Source organism: Lycium barbarum, chromosome 10 (genome assembly GCF_019175385.1).
Source record: "Lycium barbarum isolate Lr01 chromosome 10, ASM1917538v2, whole genome shotgun sequence".
Classification (NCBI taxonomy): domain Eukaryota; kingdom Viridiplantae; phylum Streptophyta; class Magnoliopsida; order Solanales; family Solanaceae; genus Lycium; species Lycium barbarum.
The window spans coordinates 117,483,754-117,503,389 of record NC_083346.1 but is presented as its reverse complement, the minus strand read 5'-3'; the positions used below and the strand labels follow the sequence as shown (position 1 = coordinate 117,503,389).

The 19,636-nt window shown below is 39.2% G+C and overlaps 1 protein-coding gene across 1 annotated transcript; it reads left to right on the top strand.

Annotated features, from left to right (window-relative positions):
* The first annotated feature begins 11,951 nt into the window (after positions 1–11,951).
* LOC132613935 (glycine--tRNA ligase, mitochondrial 1-like) lies at positions 11,952–18,945 on the top strand. The gene is made up of 10 exons (XM_060328241.1): positions 11,952–12,250; positions 13,443–13,717; positions 14,952–15,334; positions 15,623–15,740; positions 15,949–16,143; positions 16,234–16,458; positions 17,347–17,406; positions 17,497–17,577; positions 17,697–18,102; positions 18,516–18,945. Exons 1-10 carry the CDS (start codon positions 12,013–12,015, stop codon positions 18,746–18,748), a joined length of 2,214 nt encoding a protein of 737 aa, XP_060184224.1. The 5' UTR covers positions 11,952–12,012; the 3' UTR covers positions 18,749–18,945.
* The last annotated feature ends 691 nt before the right edge of the window (positions 18,946–19,636 follow it).

Sequence of the window (19,636 nt, the reverse complement as noted above, 5' to 3'; positions counted from 1 at the left end):
AGGGTCGTGTTAAAAAGACGGAACGTCGACTGAATCGACGCCCTGTCGATTGACCACTCCCTCCGTCGTTTTAACCCGACGGTTCAGGGACGTGGGTTTATAACCCACGTCTGTTACCCCCCTTTTTATTCATACGTAACGTCTCCCTCTCTCTCTATATCTCTCTCTTTCGCTACTACTTCTCCCCCTTTGCCTTAACTGCTTCCCCATCCCTGCCCACTCTCCATTTTATTCCCCAGCCCTACCGCCACTCCCTCCCCCCTGCCCTACTACTTTATCCCTCCTTGTGTTTTATTTTTTGAGTAGTTTTCCATCTCTGGCAAGTTGTACTCATCTTCAAGGTATGTGCCTTACTGGATTAGTTTTCCCTTGTGCTTGTTTGTTTTTGCATTCTAGGGCTTATGTTGCTTTCCTTGTTTTGTTTGCATCGTGTTATTTTCGCCTGGTATGCTCATGTTTTTTACTGGGGGTGGTTTCATTATTTGTCTGTGGTTGTTGGGTGATTGATTTTTAGCCAAGTCGGAGGGCATTATGACAAACACACCTCATTCATGAGGTTGTTGTTGTTTTGCCCACCAACTGTTCGATGAAATGCCAAAGTGGGGTATTGTGTGTCACAATGGCTTGGAGGGCATCACGACCCTCGAGTTGTTTTGCCCGCCAAATATTTTCCCTAGTCTAACCCAAGACAACATGGGGTGAAGTCTCAGTAACCCCAAAATGCGTGATGATTGGCACGTCGGTCAAAGAATGTATCGCATTTGTAGTCTAGCATGCGAACACATTCTACGCTCAATTAGACGGGCCGTCGATTCAATTGACGGACCGTCCTATTTAACGTCGAATGAGCCTTTTCTAATATTGTTGCTAAAAACAGCATCGACGGTGGAATCGACGACCCGTCGAATCAATCGACGGGGCGTCTTTCCCACAGTCGTTTAGTGCAAATTTCCAGTGGCAAATGTGGTGATAAAATGAGATCGACGATGAGATCGACGGCCCATCGACTTGATCGACGGGGCGTCTTTCTCACAGTCTTTTGCTCGATATTTCTAGTGGCTCACCAGCGATCGATGGCGCGTCGAACAGTTCGACGGGAACTTCGGCGCTTCATCGATCTATTCGACGATTCTTTGGCACATCGACGGACCACTGGCAGCCTTAATAATGATCACATGTCTTGTACTTTTAACTGATTCTTTTATGTTTTTATGGTTATCTTAACTATGAAGTGTAATCTTTTCTCAGGAATGCCTCCAAAGAAGCAAGTAAAGCGGGGTGGTGGTCCCAGACAAGGCCGAGGTCGGGGTCAAACAGCCTTTACTCTTAGGGACGACCCCTCTGACTCTGACAATCAAGTGTCAGTCCCAACGACTCGATCGAGGGCCCAGACCACCACGCCCCAAGCAGAATCACCCACTTTGGTTTCCTCTCAGTCTACCGCGGGGACTTCATTCTCCACATCCGCAGATTCTAGTGATGCAGCGACAGACCAACCAACCGCTCCAGAGCGAAATTCAGATGAGGAGCACGAGCGGCTGCAACTGCAGAAGATGGAGATAGCGGCAGTCCGCTTCGCCTATGCAGGATGCCGAAAGTACTATGTCAAAGGGGCCACTACAGACGACGGGGGTCATTCGAGGAGAAATATTCAAGAGGAAGAACAAATCAGTATGAGTGGCTTGGAGAGCTACCCTCGGATCACCGATCTCATCCAACACTATCATCTTGAGGCATTCACCCAGCCTCCAGGGGATTGTTTCCCGACAATGGTTCGGGAATTCTATGCTACATACAGGGCAATGCTCGAGGAGCGCCACAAGAACAAGAAAGATTTTAAAGCCGCCCCTCCATTGGACACAGTGTATGTTCGGGGTGTTCATGTTGACATCTCAGCCCGCACAATCAACCGGTTGTATTTTGGTGATGACTTCGTGGCACCGACCACAGTGGAATATGATGATAAAATGGAAAGACGTGATGAGCAATCTGTTCGGGAATGGTTTGAGACAGTGATGGCTAGAGGGCCAGCGGACCAGGCCCCATGGTTGAGAAAATTGGGTGCCAAAATCCACAAGGCAGATATCAGCTTGAAAGCTAAATTTTGGTGGAATTCTGTCATCTATCGGATTCTGCCCACGGGGGCAGATAACATAGTCACACCGGATAGAGCAGTGGTTGTGGCTTCTATGCTATCGAGGTACCCAATAAAATTGGGTGATTTGATCAGTAGAGCCATCCGGGCATGCGCACCACAGAAGGCGACAACCTTGATATTCCCGTGCCTCATCACGCATTTGTGTCAGTTGGCCCAGGTGAGGCACCTTGAGGCATTTGCAGATACTCTTCAGGCAACAAAGGTGTGCGACATCACGCGGAGTAGGGATGAGACCCTCCGTACATCTCAGGCCACCAGTACTTCATTGTTAGAGCTCATGGCTGAGCAGGCTGAGCAGGCTGAGCATGTCATAGATTCAGTACCTCAGGGCATAGAAGGATTGTCCCCCACGGAGGCCTCCACACCATCCATAGCTGATGCTACCCCTTCTTCTGAGGCACTACCTCGGCCCGCTATTCCATCTGCATCTCATATTCCGCCTTCAGCCGCAGCATCAGCTTCCGAGGATCTCTTTGTCCTCAACAGAGCAAACTTCAGAGAGTGTTCCATCAAAGCAAAGTGTGTTGATCAGCAGGTGACCCGAATACTGCAACAGTTGGGTAGGTTTGTCAAAAGAGAGATTGCACCGGAGTTGGAGCCTCTTTAGGAGGCTATGGAGAGGCATCATGCTAGAGTCAATGCACAACTTGACAGTTTGGAGATGCGGATACTCACTATTGAGAAGAAGAGTGAGTCTGGTGCTTCAGGAGATTTGAAGACCGAGCTTGACCAGATCCGAGCTGAGATTGCGGCCCTTTGGATGAGAGAGCAGATTATTGTGGATGACCCGACACCACCTGCACCAGTCGCCAGCATTTCTGATTTGATTAGAGTAGTTGACTTGGTAACTGAGGATGAGCCTAGGGAGAGTCGCAAAAGAAAGAGGCCTGTCACAATAGCTGATGATGAGGATGAGGAGGAGGACAATGCAGATGAAGACCTAGAGCTTCAGGAGGGTATTCGGCGCTCACGCCTGGACATGAGGTTCACCGGCGTATCTTCCAGTACTAGTGCTATCCCAGCGCCAGTCAGGCCGATCACGATAGCCCCTCAGGACCTGCTGCCACTGAGCCAATCAGCTCCATCGAGCCAGCAGCAGAGAGGGCCCCCATTCAGACTGCTGCGGGGGAGGCACCTCAGCAGCAAAAGTAGGAGTAGAGTATTTCAGGTCAACACCACCACCATGGGGTGATGGTATGATTTTTAATGCATTCGGGACAATGCTTCTTCTTTTTGCTGGGGGTAGGGTAACCTGATGTACTTTTCAGTATTTATATTTGTTTTATGGACATTTATATTTGTTTTGTGGATTAAAGTAATTGTGACTTTCATGGTTGTTGTATGTTGAACTTATGGCATGGATTTTGGATGAAAAAAAGGATATTTATGATGTGTTTTATGGATTGATTTGAAATTGACCCCTCCAAAATTTGCGTATCTCAGGTTGCAATGAATTGACATGTATGGTTCTTTTTGTGACATCATAGATATTAGAGTGTGTATGAATTGAGTGTTCAAATCCTTATGCCATTATGAGTGTGAGAACTTCTTGTGTTCATTATTAGCATATGTGGATCCAGAACTTGCCTGGTAGGTCGTGTTATATTGCTTAGGATAGTCGGTTGTGAAGTGATCATAGGCTTTCATTGAATAGTCACGTCAGCCTTAAAAAGCCAAAAACCTGTTCTATATGAATATCACTAGTTCCCACGTTGAGCCTTTGATTTTTTCTCTTGATTAGCTGTAACAAACCTTTTCCCCATTTCATGAATTCATCCCATCTTTGCACCCATTCCCTCCTTCACACTACTAGAGAAAATAGGCAAATCGCCTAAGCTGGGGGTGGTATATGTGTGAAGTAAAGGCCAAGAGCCTAAAGCTGGGGGTGTGTGAGTTGCATAATCAAGAACTAGATGTGATAGCGGATTAAACTTGAGAAAAGTTTATATAAAAAAAAATTAAAATATAAAAAAAAAAAAAAAGAGAATTTCATGTACATATGTGTATTTATATATATGTATATATCTAGTTTTATAGCAATAATAATATTGTCTCATAAAAGGATCGTAAATTCTACTAAGAGTAGAATCACATCTTAGTCATAAGTTGAAGAATGAATAGAGTGGGCACAGGAAGAAAGGTCGAAATCTGTAGTGTTGAGGAGGATGAGTCACTAATTCCCTAATGAGTATCCTACCCGTCCCCGAGCCTACATTACAACCCAAGAACAAGTCCTATAGTGATCACAACTGAACCATCCGAAAGTGTTAGGCATTGAAATTAAAGGCAAGCATATGATATCTACGCTGGTAAATCATGAACTTCTTTGTGAGCGCGAGTGCTTTCTATTCTCATCAATCCTTGTCCCAATTCTTATTGTAAAATTGTGTGTGGGACATCTTCTAAGCTAAGTGAGGGCATAATGGTGAATACTCACGCGCATAAATGCTTCTAATAATGTGATGTCATCAATTGAAGCATCAGGGTCAATTCTAATAAGTTTGTTTTAAAAGAACTTTGTTTGGGAAATGATGAAAGAAGGAGTTGATTTAAAAATGCACATGCCGGTAGCAATGAGCAAACACCATTGTAGTCACTTTTACTTTATTTTAGCATAGTTGCAATGTTAGTGCGTAGTTGTTTTGTCTGACTTGCTTGAGGACAAGCAAGATCTTAAGTTGGGGGTATTGATGTGCCGCGGATTTGTGGCACATTCGACGCCTTTTTACTATGAATTTTGGTTGTTTTCAAGTAGGCCTAGTTCTCTTTATTATGTTTTGTTGTGTTTTAGGAAAACAATGGCCCAAAAGCAAAAAGCAAAGAACAACAGAAAAATTGGCCAGAAATGAGAATCGACGGTCCGTCGATCAGTCGACGAACCGTCCTTTGAATCGTCAAAAATCCTGATTTTCCAGTGATGACAAAGTTAAAGACGACAAAGGACGGAGGAATCGACGAAGCGTTGAACTGATCCACGATTCGTCGTTTGTGTCGTCAAGCAGGACCTCTCAACAGAGGAGAAAAAGACGGAATACTCGACGGAGCGTCGATCTGGTCGACGACACCGTCGAATGGTACACAGTGCTGAAGTTACAAAAGACGAAGAAGTTGACGGATCGTCGAACGATCGACGGTCCGTCGATCTTGCTATCGGGGGCAATTTTGTCAGTTTTTGCTGTGCGTTTTTGGAGCCTATTTAAAGAACATTTTATGTCATTTTATGTATTCAGATTTTATTATACTCACTTAAAAAGTCCCATTGGTGGGTGAGCATTGAATACTCCCCTTTTTGGAGCTTAGTGAAGACAACAAGATTCTATATTCCATCATCTTTATTACATTTGTAAGCTTTATGTCTCATTTATTGCTTACTACTTTTGAGACCATAATGTGTGAGTAGTCTCTTTAATCAAAGTTGTGGACCCAAAATGATGGGTGCTATGTAATGTATATCTAACATTGCATATATATATAATGGGTTGTGATGTGTTTTATTATTTCTCGTATTCATTGTTCTATAAGTGGTTGCAAACACTTGTTCACGCACAAACCCTAGTTTATTTCGAAAGATGAACTAGGGTGTGATTTGAAATAATATAACAAGGACTCAGGGTGCTAACCCTCGTTTAATGAACTCGCTTAGGAATAAGACGAGTTCTACTTGACATACTTAATCAACCTTATTTATAACTTTTCTGCATTTGGGAAAACCTTGAAAAGAAATACTTTCTAACTATTGGAAATTATTAGGAAGGGTATTAGAGATTAAGTGCATGCATAACCGCGACCCATTAGAAATATATCATATTGACACCCATAGCATAACGTCTAATCATTGCGGGAACACAACTTTGGTTCTCCAAATTCCAAACAATTCAAAATAGCAATTACAAACCAAATCTCCTTTTTAAAATACTCGGAATAGGATTAAAGTCTTTAGAGATTAGTATCGCAGACAATTAGTACCCTTTTCTCTCCATATTCCCTGTGGGATTCGACCCCAACCTTGTTTGGGTTACTATATTTGACAACGTCCGCTTTACGCCATTAATAGGTGTAATTTGAGCGTATCAGGGGTGGTGAGCCTACTAACCTAGCTGAAGAGGGTGTTAACCTAGGTGAAGACGGTGAGACATCTAACCTAGTAGATGTTGATGTTGATGTACATGGTAATATATCTGATTATATGAGTAGTGATTCAGATCTAGGAGAAATACCACCAGAAGATGGGGTCAGATGTTGATAAGGAGTTGAGAGCCTTTAGAAATGAAAGAAGAACAAAATAACAGAGGAAAAAGCCTACAACAATAAGAAATACTAGTTGGACAGGCTGGTGGTATAGATAGAGGGTTTGAGGGAACCGTTTCAGCCATATCATCTTCTTGCCAGCTTCTGTAGCGGCAATGTACTCTGCTTTAGTTGTAGAGAGTGCGACACACTTCTGCAACTTCGACTACCATGATATAGCTCCCTCTAAAAATGTGAACATGTATCCAGTAGTAGATTTATGATTATCAAGATCACCTGCCATATCAGCATCCGTGTAACTCTTTAAGACTGGATCAGATCCTCCGAAACACAAACAGTCTCCAGTAGTACCTCTCAGGTACCTAAGTATCCACTTGACTGCTTCCCAATGTTCTTTTTCAGGATTTTCAAGAAATATGCTAACAACACCAACTGCATGAGCAATATCGGGTCTAGTGCATACCATTGCATACATCAAGCTTCTGACTGCTGACGAATAAGGAACTTTGGCCATGCCCTCTTTCTTCTCATTTGTTGCAGGACACATCTGCTTGCTCAACTTCAGATGACCAGGAAGAGGCGTGCTAACGGGTTTAGGACTCTTCATGTTGAAGCGTTCTAGTACACGTTCAATGTACTTCTGCTGAGATAGCCATAACTTTTTGCTTGGTCGTTCTCGAACAATCTTCATCCCCAGAATTTGTTGTGCTGGGCCCAAGTCCTTCATGTCAAATGACTTGGACAAATCTCCCTTAAACTTCCTTGTCTTGTCCTACAATTAACATGTCATCCACATACAACAACAAAATAATAAAGTTGTTGTCAGAAAATCTTTTGAAGTATACACACGGATCAAAATAGGTCTTTGTGTAAGTTTGACTTTTCATGAATGAGTCAAACTTCTTGTACGACTGCCTTGGGTGCCTACTTTAACCTATAAAGACTCTTATTCAATTTGCACACCATGTGTTTCTTTTCTGATACTTCAAATCCTTTTGGCTGCTCCATATAAATCTTCTGTTCCAAATCTCTGTGAAGAAATGCAGTTTTCACGTCCAGCTGCTCTACTTCAAGATCTAGGCTAGCTACTAAGCTCAAAACGGTTCGAAAAGAAGTTATTTTGACAACAGGTGAGAAAATTTCATAAAAAACAAGACCTTTCTTTTGTTCGAAGCCTTTTACCACCAATCGAGCTTTGTATCTGACCAGCTTGCCATTTCTATGTTTCTTGAGTTTGAAGATCCACTTGCATTTAAGTGGTCTTTTATCCTTTGGAACTTCAACCAGCTTGTACGTGCCATTTTTTTGTAGAGAATCTATATCTTCTTGCATGGCTTTCATCCACTGGCTATTTTCTGGATGGGACAACACCTCCTTCAGACTTTCTGCCTCCCCCTCATCACTAATGAGGACATACTCTGAGAACGGGTGCTTAGATGACTCTACCCTTTTCCTTTCTGATCTCCTCAGAGGTTGAGATTGTCCTTCTTCTTCCTGAGTAGGGTACTCCACTTGCTCGACATAATCCAGCAAGCTGCTCCCCCTGCTAAACAATCTCACCAGGATGCTCCCTCCGCTCGGTGACCTCGTCGGTCGTACTTTCTGCACTTCTGGGATGGTTAGAAATAGAAGGAATGGTAACAAGGTTAGGGACTATACCATTCTTAGCCTTCTCTGACAGATCATCAGCAGTTCCAACTTCACTTTCTCGGAAGACTACGTCTCAGCTTCTGATGACCTTCTTCTTTACAAGATCCCACAGTCTGTACCCGAACTCTTCATCTCCATATTCGATGAATATACAGGGAATGTATTTATCATCTAGCTTTGTTCTCTGCTCCTTCAATACATGTGCAAATGCTCTGCAACCGAACACCTTCAGATACGAGTAAGACACCTTCTTGTTGGTACAAACTCTCTCTGGGATGTCAAACTCCAATGGAATTGATGGACTCCTATTGATCAGGTAACACGCTGTCTGAACTGCTTCACCCCAGAATGACTTAAGCAGTTTAGCCATTCTGAGCATGCTTCTCACCTTCTCAACAATGGTGCGATTCATCCTCTCAGTTACACCATTGTGTTGTGAGGTTCTAGGAACTGTCTTTTCATGTCTGATCCCGTGCCTTGAACAATACCCTTCAAATTCCCTTGAAGTGTACTCACCTCCATTATCACAGCGGAGACGCTTTAGCTTTCGACTACACTTCACCTCTATTGTCACAGCGGAGACGCTTTAGCTTTCGATCGGTCTGCCTCTCCACCAGAGCATGAAACTTTTGAAAAACTTGAAACATCTGATCTTTGGTTTTCAAGATATAAACCTACAATTTTCGTGAAGTATCATCAATAAAAGTAACAAAATATTTGTTACCACCCATCGATTCTATCTCCATTAGACCACAAACATCAGAATATACCAAATCAAGTATATTCAATTTTCTTTCAGACGATGTCTGAAATAAGACTCTATGCTGCATACCAAATAAACAGTAGTCACATGGTTTTATCGATGTACCTTTGGCAAAAGAAATAAGTGATTTTTTTGGCAAGAATTTGCAATCTTCTTTTCGCTCAAATAACCTATTCTTCTGTGCCACAAGTCTGTAGAAATCTCATCTTGAGACGCATTCACTTCACCTCGACATATTTCTGCATTTGTCTTGTACAACGTGCCACAAGAAACTCCCTTTGCAATCACCGATGATCCTTTGGTGAGTCTCTATTTTCGATTTTCAAAATAGTTCTCGTATCCAATTCATGAGATCAAGTTCAACCTCAAATTAGGTACATGGCACACATCCTTCAAAATCAATGTGTATCCGACATTTGTCTTTATACAAATGTCTCCGATCCCCGCAATCTTTGAGTAACTGGTGTTACTCATTTTCACAGTGCCGAAATCTCCTGCTACATATCTGCAGGACAGATCTCTTACTGGTGTGGCATGGTAAGATGTTGCTGTGTCAACCACCCATTCCGACTCTGAACCTGCCAAGTGCATGCATTCCTCTTTCTCGTTTATGAAGAGAACAACATTATCATTGTTTTGCACTGTGGCAGTTGTGTTGTCGTCATTCTTCTGGCCACTGCTTTCACCTTTGCCCCTTTTTAGATTGGGACAATCTCTTTTGTAGTGACCTGGTTGATCGCAATTGTAGCAATTTCTAGCTTTTGACTTGGATTGAATCTTAGACTTCCCACGAGCACCAGATCTACCATAGTTGCTCGAACCCCTTTGGTAACTCATGCTTCTACTTTCTGTGATGAGAGTCTGTCCGTGATTTTCAGGCTTCTTTCTCATCTTCTCATTGAGTAGAAGAGCTGATGTGGCGTCCTTCAGCTCAATTGAGTCCTTACCATGCAAGATGGTTGTTGCCAAATTGTCGTAAGAAGATGGCAATGAGTTTAAAAGCACGATGACTTTATCTTCCTCCTCAATCTTTACACCGAGGTTGGCCAGCTGCGTGATTAATCCATTAAGCGCATTTAGATGTGACAAAAATTCTGTACCTTCACCTATGTGCAGGGCGTACAACTGTTTCTTTAGGTACAATTTATTTGTCAGCGTCTTGGACATGTATAGATTTTCCAATCTTGTCCAAATGCCACATGCACTCTCCCCATCGATCATGTTATTTACCACATCTTCTATTAAGTGCAGCCTAATTGCACTAGCTTCCTTTTCATCCATTTCTTCCCAATCCTCTACTTTCATAGATTCGGGCTTTTTGGATTTTCCCACTAGTGCCTTGTGCAATCCTTGTTGGATGAGCAGATCCCTCATCCTTCTTTGCCATGTTGAGAAATCGCTATCACCGTTGAATTTTGCTACCTCATACTCTACTCCAGACATTTTTTTCCCACCGAGTATAGTACGACCCACCGCAAAAACTATTTCTATGAATTAGCAAAACTTGTGCTCTGATACCAGTTGTTAGGAATAAACCTGCCACAGAAATAATATTCACGAATTTTACAGCGGAATAATAATGTAGCACCATGATACGGTTAATCAACAAGAATAAAAAAGAACGATAATGACACCAAGATTTTTACGTGGAAACCCGAAAAGGAAAAACCATAGGCCAAGAGGAGCAACTGATATCACTATAGTAAGGATTTTTACACTTTATTGGGTCTGAGTAAAATACTCCAAAGACCACTACACACTCAAAAGAAATAATCTTCTTTTAAGATTTTTCCACCACACTACAATATCACTCACACTCTCTATTTTTCCTCACAGACTATTTTTGTATTTGTGAATGTCTCACTCTTTTTTTTTTTTTTTTGGTGTGTATTACAAATGGAAGAAATGCTCTCCATTTATAGGAGATCAAACTTGGGCTCCAAGCACAAAAACAAGAAAAAGAAAAAGACCCAAAATTTATAATTCACAAATTTTGCGTTTGGCTCCAAGTATTTTCCTTTAGTTCCAAGTAGGAATTCAAACCAAATAAATTGACACATGCCAATGACAACCAAATGGGATGGATCTCATCAAATACGGGGTCCAAGATTGCTCTCATCTCCACGCGTGTTTTAAGCCCCTTGATGAAGCTCAAAAAAACGATGATGAAGTGGATACTGGTGACGACAAGGTCCTGGATAAAGATAGGACTGAGAGTGAACTGAGGAAGAAAATGGTGGCAATAGCCAATAAATGACAGAAGCAGCTCCACTCCTAAAACTCCATATGATCCATTAAGCGGCATGCTCCTATACATTAGTTTCAGTCAAGTGGATATTTGATTTGTACCTTCTTATTACTCATGTTAATTGGATTTTCTAATTCCATTTTATCGGGAATATGCTATCTAAGTCCATAACAAAATTAGAATAATTTTATTTTGGGCCTTTGATCAATCTGGAAACACACTCTAATACCGGCGTTACATAAGACGAATTTTCATGCTATGTAAAGAAGTTGTTCAACGTATGTACTTCTAAAGATTAAGACCACGATTCAAGATAATAGAGATTTTATTATATTGATTGAAATAAAATATTATGATTTTGACAATATTTTCTTATATTTATTTGATGCGAGACTTTATTTATTGTCTATATGAGTTTAAAAAAGAAATTTATGATAACAATACATATATCACTATTAAAAATAAAAAGGACAATTTAGGATCCGTTTGGCCATCAAAATTTTTCATCATTTTCCGGAATTATTTGGAAATCAAGTTTGAAAACACCCAAAACCTTATTTTCACTTTTTTTCCCCACCTTTTTTCACTTTCTATACATTCAAACAACCAAATATTCTTTGCAAAAACTATAACCAAACACAATTTCATCTTCAACCCAACTTCAAAATTTCAACAACAACAACATACCTAGTGAAATCCCATAATGTAAAATCTGGAGAGAATAAAATATACGCAGACCTTAACTCTAACTCGAAAGATAGAGAGGCTATTTCAAAATTTCAAATAAAATAAAAAATACTTCGTTTTCGTGGCCAAACGCCTATTTATAAGTAAATTTATTATTTAATTTTAAATTGAAAAAAAAAACTATAATTCCTATTTACTCTGTAGACTTTAATGCAGACACCGCCCAGAAAAACCCTAAAATACTGAGTGGAGTGGCGCATGCGTTTTGTTCGTTCTCTCAGTACGTGCGCACTTGCCGTTCGTCGCCGCTGCGTAATCTCCAGTACGCATTTTCCCCGCACTTGTTCATTTCTAAAACCCTACTTCGCCAAAGCTCTTCATTGCACCATTTCCGTTACAATAATGGCCACTGAAGACTCACTTCGCAAATCTCTTTCCCAAAAACAATCAAATATCGACCTCCAAGGCAACGCCGTTCGTCAATTAAAATCCTCAGGTAAGTGTGTCGAATGGGCGGGTTGGGCGGGTCAAAATGAATTGAGCATAAAGTTACTTGAACTGAAATGAGTTTAAAATGCGTGTTGGATACTAAGTTTTAATTTCTTTTTTTTATTCTTCGTGCACTTTACCCTCGCAGACCCCATATTGTGGGATTTTACTGGGTACGTTGTTGTTGCATTCTTTTAGATTTTTTTTTTTTTTTTAGTAAAATGCGGGTTGGATACTAAGTTATAATTTCTTTTTGAATTTTAAGTACCTAATAAAATTATTTTCTGAAATAAAAAACAATCAAGCATCGACATCCAAGGCAACGCCGTTCATGAATTAAAGTCGTCAGGTAAGGGTGTCAAATGGGCGGATTGAGTTAGAATTTGGGTGGGTCAAAATGAATTGAGTTAATAAATAAGCGGTTCAATGACCCGCTTAAAGTTACTTGAACTGAAATGGGTTAGGCTGAAATGAGCTTAAAATGCGTGTTGGATACTAAATTTTAATTTCTTTTTTTTTTATTCGTTTATAATTCTTCATTGTAGGATTTTAGTGGGTATGTTGTTGTTGCATTCTTTTATAATTTTTTAGTAAAATGCGGGTTGAATACTAAGTTTTAATTTTTTATAATTTTTAGTACGTAATAAAATTATTTTCTGAAATAAAAAACAATCAAGCATTGACATCCTAGGTTTGTCAATTAAATTCCTCAGGTAGGTGTGTTAAACGGGTGGGTTGGGTATAATTTGGGCGGGTCAAAATGAATTGAGTTAATAAATAAGCGGGTTATTGGCCCGTCTTGGATTGAAATGTGTTAAAATGCGGATCATAACTCAATCCTGCCAATTCTTACCAAGTTAAATAACACTCTTTGTCTATTTGGAGAAAATATTTACCCGAAATGGCCCATATTTCTAATATTATCCGAAATGGCCCTTTTATATATTATTATACACTTTTATACAAGGTTGATGATACATTGTCTGCATTAAGTGTATAATGTTGTATATCGTGTGCATAAACACTGTTGCAAAAAAAAAGTTGGCTATGCGGATGTAAATAAAAAAATATGGCTACGTGTATGTAAGATTTTATGCTGAATTTTGTATATTAACCAAAAGGTAGTTTTGAAAATATTTTGACAAGATTTCTCATGGTTCAATATTTTCGTGGGCTGATTTTGTAACCCCTATGGTCAGGTGCTTCCAAGCCGGAAATTGAAGCTGCTGTTAAAGCTTTGAATGATTTGAAGCTTGAGAAAGCGTCTATTGAAAGCCAGCTCCAAGCCGCTTTATCCGGTTCTGGTTCGTCGTCCGGCAACCGAGATGCGTTCCGTCAGGCGGTTGTTAATACTCTAGAGCGACGGTTGTTTTTTATTCCGAGTTTTAAGATATATAGAGGTGTTGCTGGACTTTATGATTATGGTCCACCTGGTTGTTCTGTTAAGTCCAATGTACTTGCCTTCTGGCGTCAGGTTAGTTATGCTGGAATTAGTTATGCTAGAATTAGTTATATTGTGATGAGATTGATTATGCTGAGATTAGTTATCCTGGTATTATTTCTTATTGATTGTTTGATTTGTTATATTAAAACGACCAAACAAGTTGTGCTAGGATTAATCATGCTGAGATTAGTTATTTTGGGATTAGTTATGGTGGAATTAGTATATGCTAGAATTCGTTATACTGGGATTAGTTATGCCGAGATTAGTTATCCTGTTATTATTTATTCAATGTTTGGTTTGCTATATTAAAACTAATATGCATTGCATAATTTATAAGAAGAAGAAGTTTGTTTACAAAAATACCCTCCACAAAAGGGTTTGAGGGACCGTAGGGGTATTTTTGTCGTTTAATTGTTTGATTTAACGATAACTAATCCTGGTACTATTATTCTACTATCTGGCAGGGATAGCTTATCCCACGATTAGTAACCAAACAAGGGATAAGGCGGTACTAACTTTTTATCCCAAGACTTATTATGCTTGTCCAGCATACTAAACAACCCCTAATTTTCACTTCCGTACACTCCGTGCTAGTGTTTTACTACCTTTTAGATCAATCAATCAATCAATTAGTTTGGTGTAGGTTAGTGAATCATCGGTATCCCTTTTGCTCTATTCAGGAATAAATTTTTGAAAATGTTGTTACATAGTTGACATTATTTGACCTCCAACTAGAACCCTTAAATTCCACGCAGTGAGAACTGGCGGATTTACAGTTTGATTCTCGCAAACATTTTGTCTATGGTGAAATAGTTTAGTGATTTCCTTATTTATTTCGTGGGTATGCCTTAATTAATATTTAGAAAGTTAACTTAAACAAGATAGGTAACCGTAGTTAGGTAAGGGTCTTAGGGGGTGCCTAATACCTTCCACCAAATGAACTTCCTGACTTAGAATCACTAGGTTTAAGGCTAGTTGAGTCAAATAAATTTAGTGGGACTCGTTTTATAAAACTGAATCAAGGATCACAAAATAATCGGATCAGGTGATCTTATACACACTATAAAAGGAAGAGAATGTTTTTTCGGCCATTTTGGAAAACAAATTGAAAGGGGTTAGGAAGACATATATGACCAAAAGACAGTAAGCAGTTGCATCTATCTTAAACTGGCTAAAAGACCACCAGCTCTAATTTTGGAGCTGTTAGGCTTTGTATTCACCTTCTCATGATTTTTTTGACTTTGGTTTTCTTGTCATGTTTCAGCATTTTGTGTTGGAGGAGAACATGTTGGAAGTTGACTGTCCATGTGTGACCCCTGAGGTTGTCCTAAAGGCATCAGGTCACGTTGAGAAGTTCACTGATCTTATGGTTAAGGACGAGAAGACAGGAACATGTTATCGAGCTGATCATTTGCTCAAGGATTATTGTAAAGAAAAACTTGAGAAGGACTTCAGCCTCTCTGCAGAAAAAGCTGCAGAATTGAAGCACATTCTTGCTGTCTTGGATGATCTCTCTTCTGAGCAGCTTGGTGCCAAGATAAAGGAATATGGTATAACTGCACCAGATACAAAGAATCCACTTTCTGATCCTTATCCATTCAATCTAATGTTTCAGACATCCATTGGTCCATCTGGCGTGAGTCCAGGGTGAGAATCTTGTTTCTGAATCTATTAGTTTAGTGGACTTATAAAAAGGATCTATTACTTTGGTGAAACTTTTGGTACGGTGGAGTTTATGTTTCAATATATTTCATAATAGTTCACCTTTTCTGCTGATTTAACTTCCCTTTTTTTCCCTACCTAACAAAGTTCCATTTGAAATTACGAGTGTTAAATCTCAGGAGGTCTCTGAGAACTCCCTGTGCTGGTTATTATATACTTATTGTTCTTTCGAAGTTCGTCTCACTTAAGTGCTACTGTTTACTTACGCTGCAGGTATATGCGTCCTGAAACAGCGCAAGGCATATTTGTAAATTTCAAAGATCTATACTATTATAATGGAAATAAGCTTCCTTTTGCTGCTGCTCAAATTGGTCAGGCTTTTAGAAATGAGGTCATAAGCCTTTCTTTTCAATTGAGAATTACAATGTCTTTATGCACTTTCTTTGTGTCTATTGTTTTGGATATGGTTGTGCTGTGTATGTTGGTAATCTTTAGAACCAAATTAAGCTAATTAAGACTTTTCTGCATTATATATGCACATCATGTTTCAAAGAGAAAAAGTAAGCAGTGATTAATTGTTGTAGAATTTGTCTGTACAGATATCTCCCCGACAAGGTCTTCTCAGAGTCCGTGAGTTCACTCTGGCAGAAATCGAACATTTTGTTGATCCCCAGGACAAATCTCATCCAAAATTTTCAGATGTTGCAAAATTGGAGTTTCTAATGTTTCCTAGGGATGAACAAGTGTCTGGACAGTCTGCGAAGAAACTACAGCTTGGTGAAGCTGTTTCTCGAGTGAGTTTCCTCTGTGTCTCCGTACTTGTTCCTCTTTCTTGTCTTTGTATATTTAAGCCATAACTTCACTATCTGATCCATTTTTGGCAGGGAACTGTCAATAATGAAACACTGGGATACTTTATTGGGAGAGTTTATCTTTTCCTAACACGACTTGGAATAGACAAAGACCGTCTGCGTTTCCGTCAGCATCTTGCAAATGAGATGGCTCACTACGCTGCAGATTGTTGGGATGCTGAAATTGAGAGTTCTTACGGTTGGATTGAATGTGTTGGGATTGCTGATAGATCTGCCTATGATTTGTGTGCCCATTCGGTAAAAGTTTAACCTGTGTTTTAGCTACTTAAAAAAGTTTTTGGATAGTTGTGGTTTATGTGGAAATATGTTAATGTTTTGTGAATGCGAGAACATCTGTTTCGGAAACAACCTCAAACCACCACTTCAAAGTTCAGTATTTTTCTAAAGCATTTTGTAAAAAAACTTAAAAAAAATGTGAACTTTTCCAAGTTTCCGAAAAAGGTACCTATGATAAACGCCACCCTAGATCCTTGTGTAAATAATTTACTTGGTAGAATTCATCATAAGGGAAATAAGCAGCGCTATTTGCTTCTTAAACTTAACATGATGAACGTCTAATGAGTAATGACATTATCCAGCTTTGGGATGAGGATAGGCGGTCACTGAATTATTGGTAATGCTTTTGCATGGTCTCAAGTGGTCATTTTTTAATGCAACAGGTGCCTTGAAAACTGGACTCAATGTCTTCATAAGCTAAACATAGAAATGCCTTTGACAGATCAGTTGTTGCCGTGGATAGGGTGGTATAGATGAGTGTGTTGAACTTGTGCAGTTTAGAGTCCTTCTAATCTATATTTTGTAGATTCTCAGCTCTATCTATGTTTTGTTCTTATTCCTCTTTGTATATGTGTATCTACCAAATTTTGCCCTCCTTAGTGTCTCTTTAAATATGCATCACTCTTTACTGACAAAACTGATGTATACCATGTGTATTCCATTTTGAATAAGAGGCATTAGTGATGACTTCGATGACTTAGAAGTTTTCAGAAATCCATTACAATGTCACTCGTCAAAATGAATTCTAAGCGTCAGCATATATTTCAACTTCTTAAAATATTCTCCTCCTTGGTGATCTGGATATTATCGTGCATGTGCTGATAACTTTTGGACATTTTTGGATGACAGGAAAAAAGCTCTGTAGCTCTTGTGGCTCAAGAGAAATTCTCAGAACCAAGAGAAGTAGAGGTAGCTGCTTATTTAGCTAATTTTCATTCATGAATATGATTGGTGTGCATCTTGGGAACCATCTGATTTTAATTGTTTGTGTAACATCAGAAATTGGTCATAACACCAATCAAGAAGGAGCTTGGACTTGCGTTCAAGGGAAACCAAAGAATGGTGACAGAAGCCTTGGAGGTAGTTTGTGAATTCACTCCCTCACCCTATTTATCGATCTTTCTCCTTCCGTATTTGATGAGCTAAATTTGAAAAGAAAGTAATGCTAAGTTGTTTCTGTTCGCCTTTGTTTACACCAGGCAATGGAAGAAAAGGTAGCTATGGAGATGAAGGCTGATCTGGAATCCAAGGGGGAGGTAGAGTTCCATGTATGTACCCTTGGAAAGAATGTCACCATTAAGAAAAGCATGGTCTCTATTTCCAAGGAAATAAAGAAAGAGCACCAGAGAGTGTTTACACCTTCTGTGATTGAGCCCTCGTTTGGAATTGGGCGGATAATATACTGTCTTTATGAGCATTCATTCTACACAAGGCCAAGTAAAGCTGGGGATGAGCAGCAAAATGTCTTCCGCTTCCCACCCCTTGTGGCTCCCATCAAATGCACTGTTTTTCCACTGGTTCAGAATCAACAATACGAAGAAGTTGCCAAGTTAATCTCAAAATCTTTGACTGCTGCTGGAATCTCACATAAGATTGATATAACAGGTGTGTTGCTAAGAGTATTTATTCCTTTGTGTGATGCTTCATTTTAGAATTTAATGAAAATGGATTCATTAGTCCTATGTGCTATGATACTCTGCCCTTGATTGTGCCCTGATGTCCCTTAATTTGTATAGAGGTGACAAATAAAATATATTTTCTCGTTTTGAGTGGAAGCATATTGGCATTATCTGCTCTGATCTGGTGCTATATCCTTTTACTGATATAACGATATATCATTAGTTAGATGCTCTGTGTTTTATCTGAAGTTGATCAGTAGTGCATTTACAGTATGAAAAGGTCCAAGGGTAATTCGACTGATCTTAGCTCCTGGGGCCCTATAATGTCTTCTAAGATGAAGTGGTTGTATTCTGTTGTTGCATTTTTATCCATACTAATTGTTCTCACTTACATTGCAGGTACTTCCATAGGGAAAAGGTATGCAAGAACAGATGAACTTGGTGTTCCCTTTGCCATTACTGTCGATTCAACGTCGTCTGTGACAGTGCGAGAGAGGGATAGCAAAGATCAAGTCCGGGTGGACGTGGACAAGGTGGCATCAGTTGTGAGGGAAGTGACTGATGGAGTAAGCTCTTGGGCTGATGTTTTGAAGATGTATCCTCTACATTCTGCAGGAACCGCAGAGGAGTGATAACAAATGAGAGCATTTATACCATTTTTAGAAAATTTTATCCCTTGTCCTGACTTCAGGAATTTTTGTAGACCTATTTAACTGGGATAACTCCTTCTGGCCCAAGGCCAATTTGACTTCTTTTACTTTCTACTCACTGCTATAAACCTATAATACTCAATGTACTATGAAATAAAGCTACAAGACTATTGTTGTTATTGAGAGATGACTAGAATTTAGAGAGGTGTATTTTATTCACTTAAATTATGCTCTTCTTAAGGGTAAGAAGTAAGAACACATATAGGATGCAAAATTCACCCAAAATGTTGCAAAATGAAGTAGCCAGTTAATTTTTGAACAATTTGAGGAAATATTCATATGTGAAAAATCGAGAGATTGGTCAATTTTGAGGATGAGCTTTTGGTATAAGTGCATTTTTCACATTTGTCTAAGGTGGATGCGATAGGCAATATTCAATGTCTCTTTTTAGGAAAACTCAAAGATAAAAGGACCGGCTTTGCGATACTGTGCAAATATATAACTATCAATTTGTGTGTACATGATTTATAAATATAATATTTGAAAAATATGTGCCTTTATAAATGATATTAAATTATGTATTTAACAATACATTATTTCTTGAAAATATATTAATTAATAGTCATATATTTGTAACTAATATTGTAAAAAATAATATAATTTTAATTAATTATAAAAATTAAAAGCAAACTTTTTGTGAGAACATCATGGATTGGATGTTTGACAAAAAAATTAAGTATTTATAAATATAATGCTATAACATTATTCAATGTTTGACAAAAAATAATAATCCATCAACTGTAAGTGAAATACAAACAACATGCAATGTGAAATAACAAGTCAATTGTACTAAAGCAAATAAATTAAAAT

Coding starts and splice junctions, on each gene's coding strand:
- LOC132613935 (XM_060328241.1), top strand. CDS start 12,013: ATGCGTTTTGTTCGTTCTCTCAGTACGTGCGCACTTGCCGTTCGTCGC. Junction 12,251..13,442: donor TCGTCAATTAAAATCCTCAG/GTAAGTGTGTCG, acceptor CCCTATGGTCAG/GTGCTTCCAAGCCGGAAATT. Junction 15,335..15,622: donor CCATCTGGCGTGAGTCCAGG/GTGAGAATCTTG, acceptor CTTACGCTGCAG/GTATATGCGTCCTGAAACAG.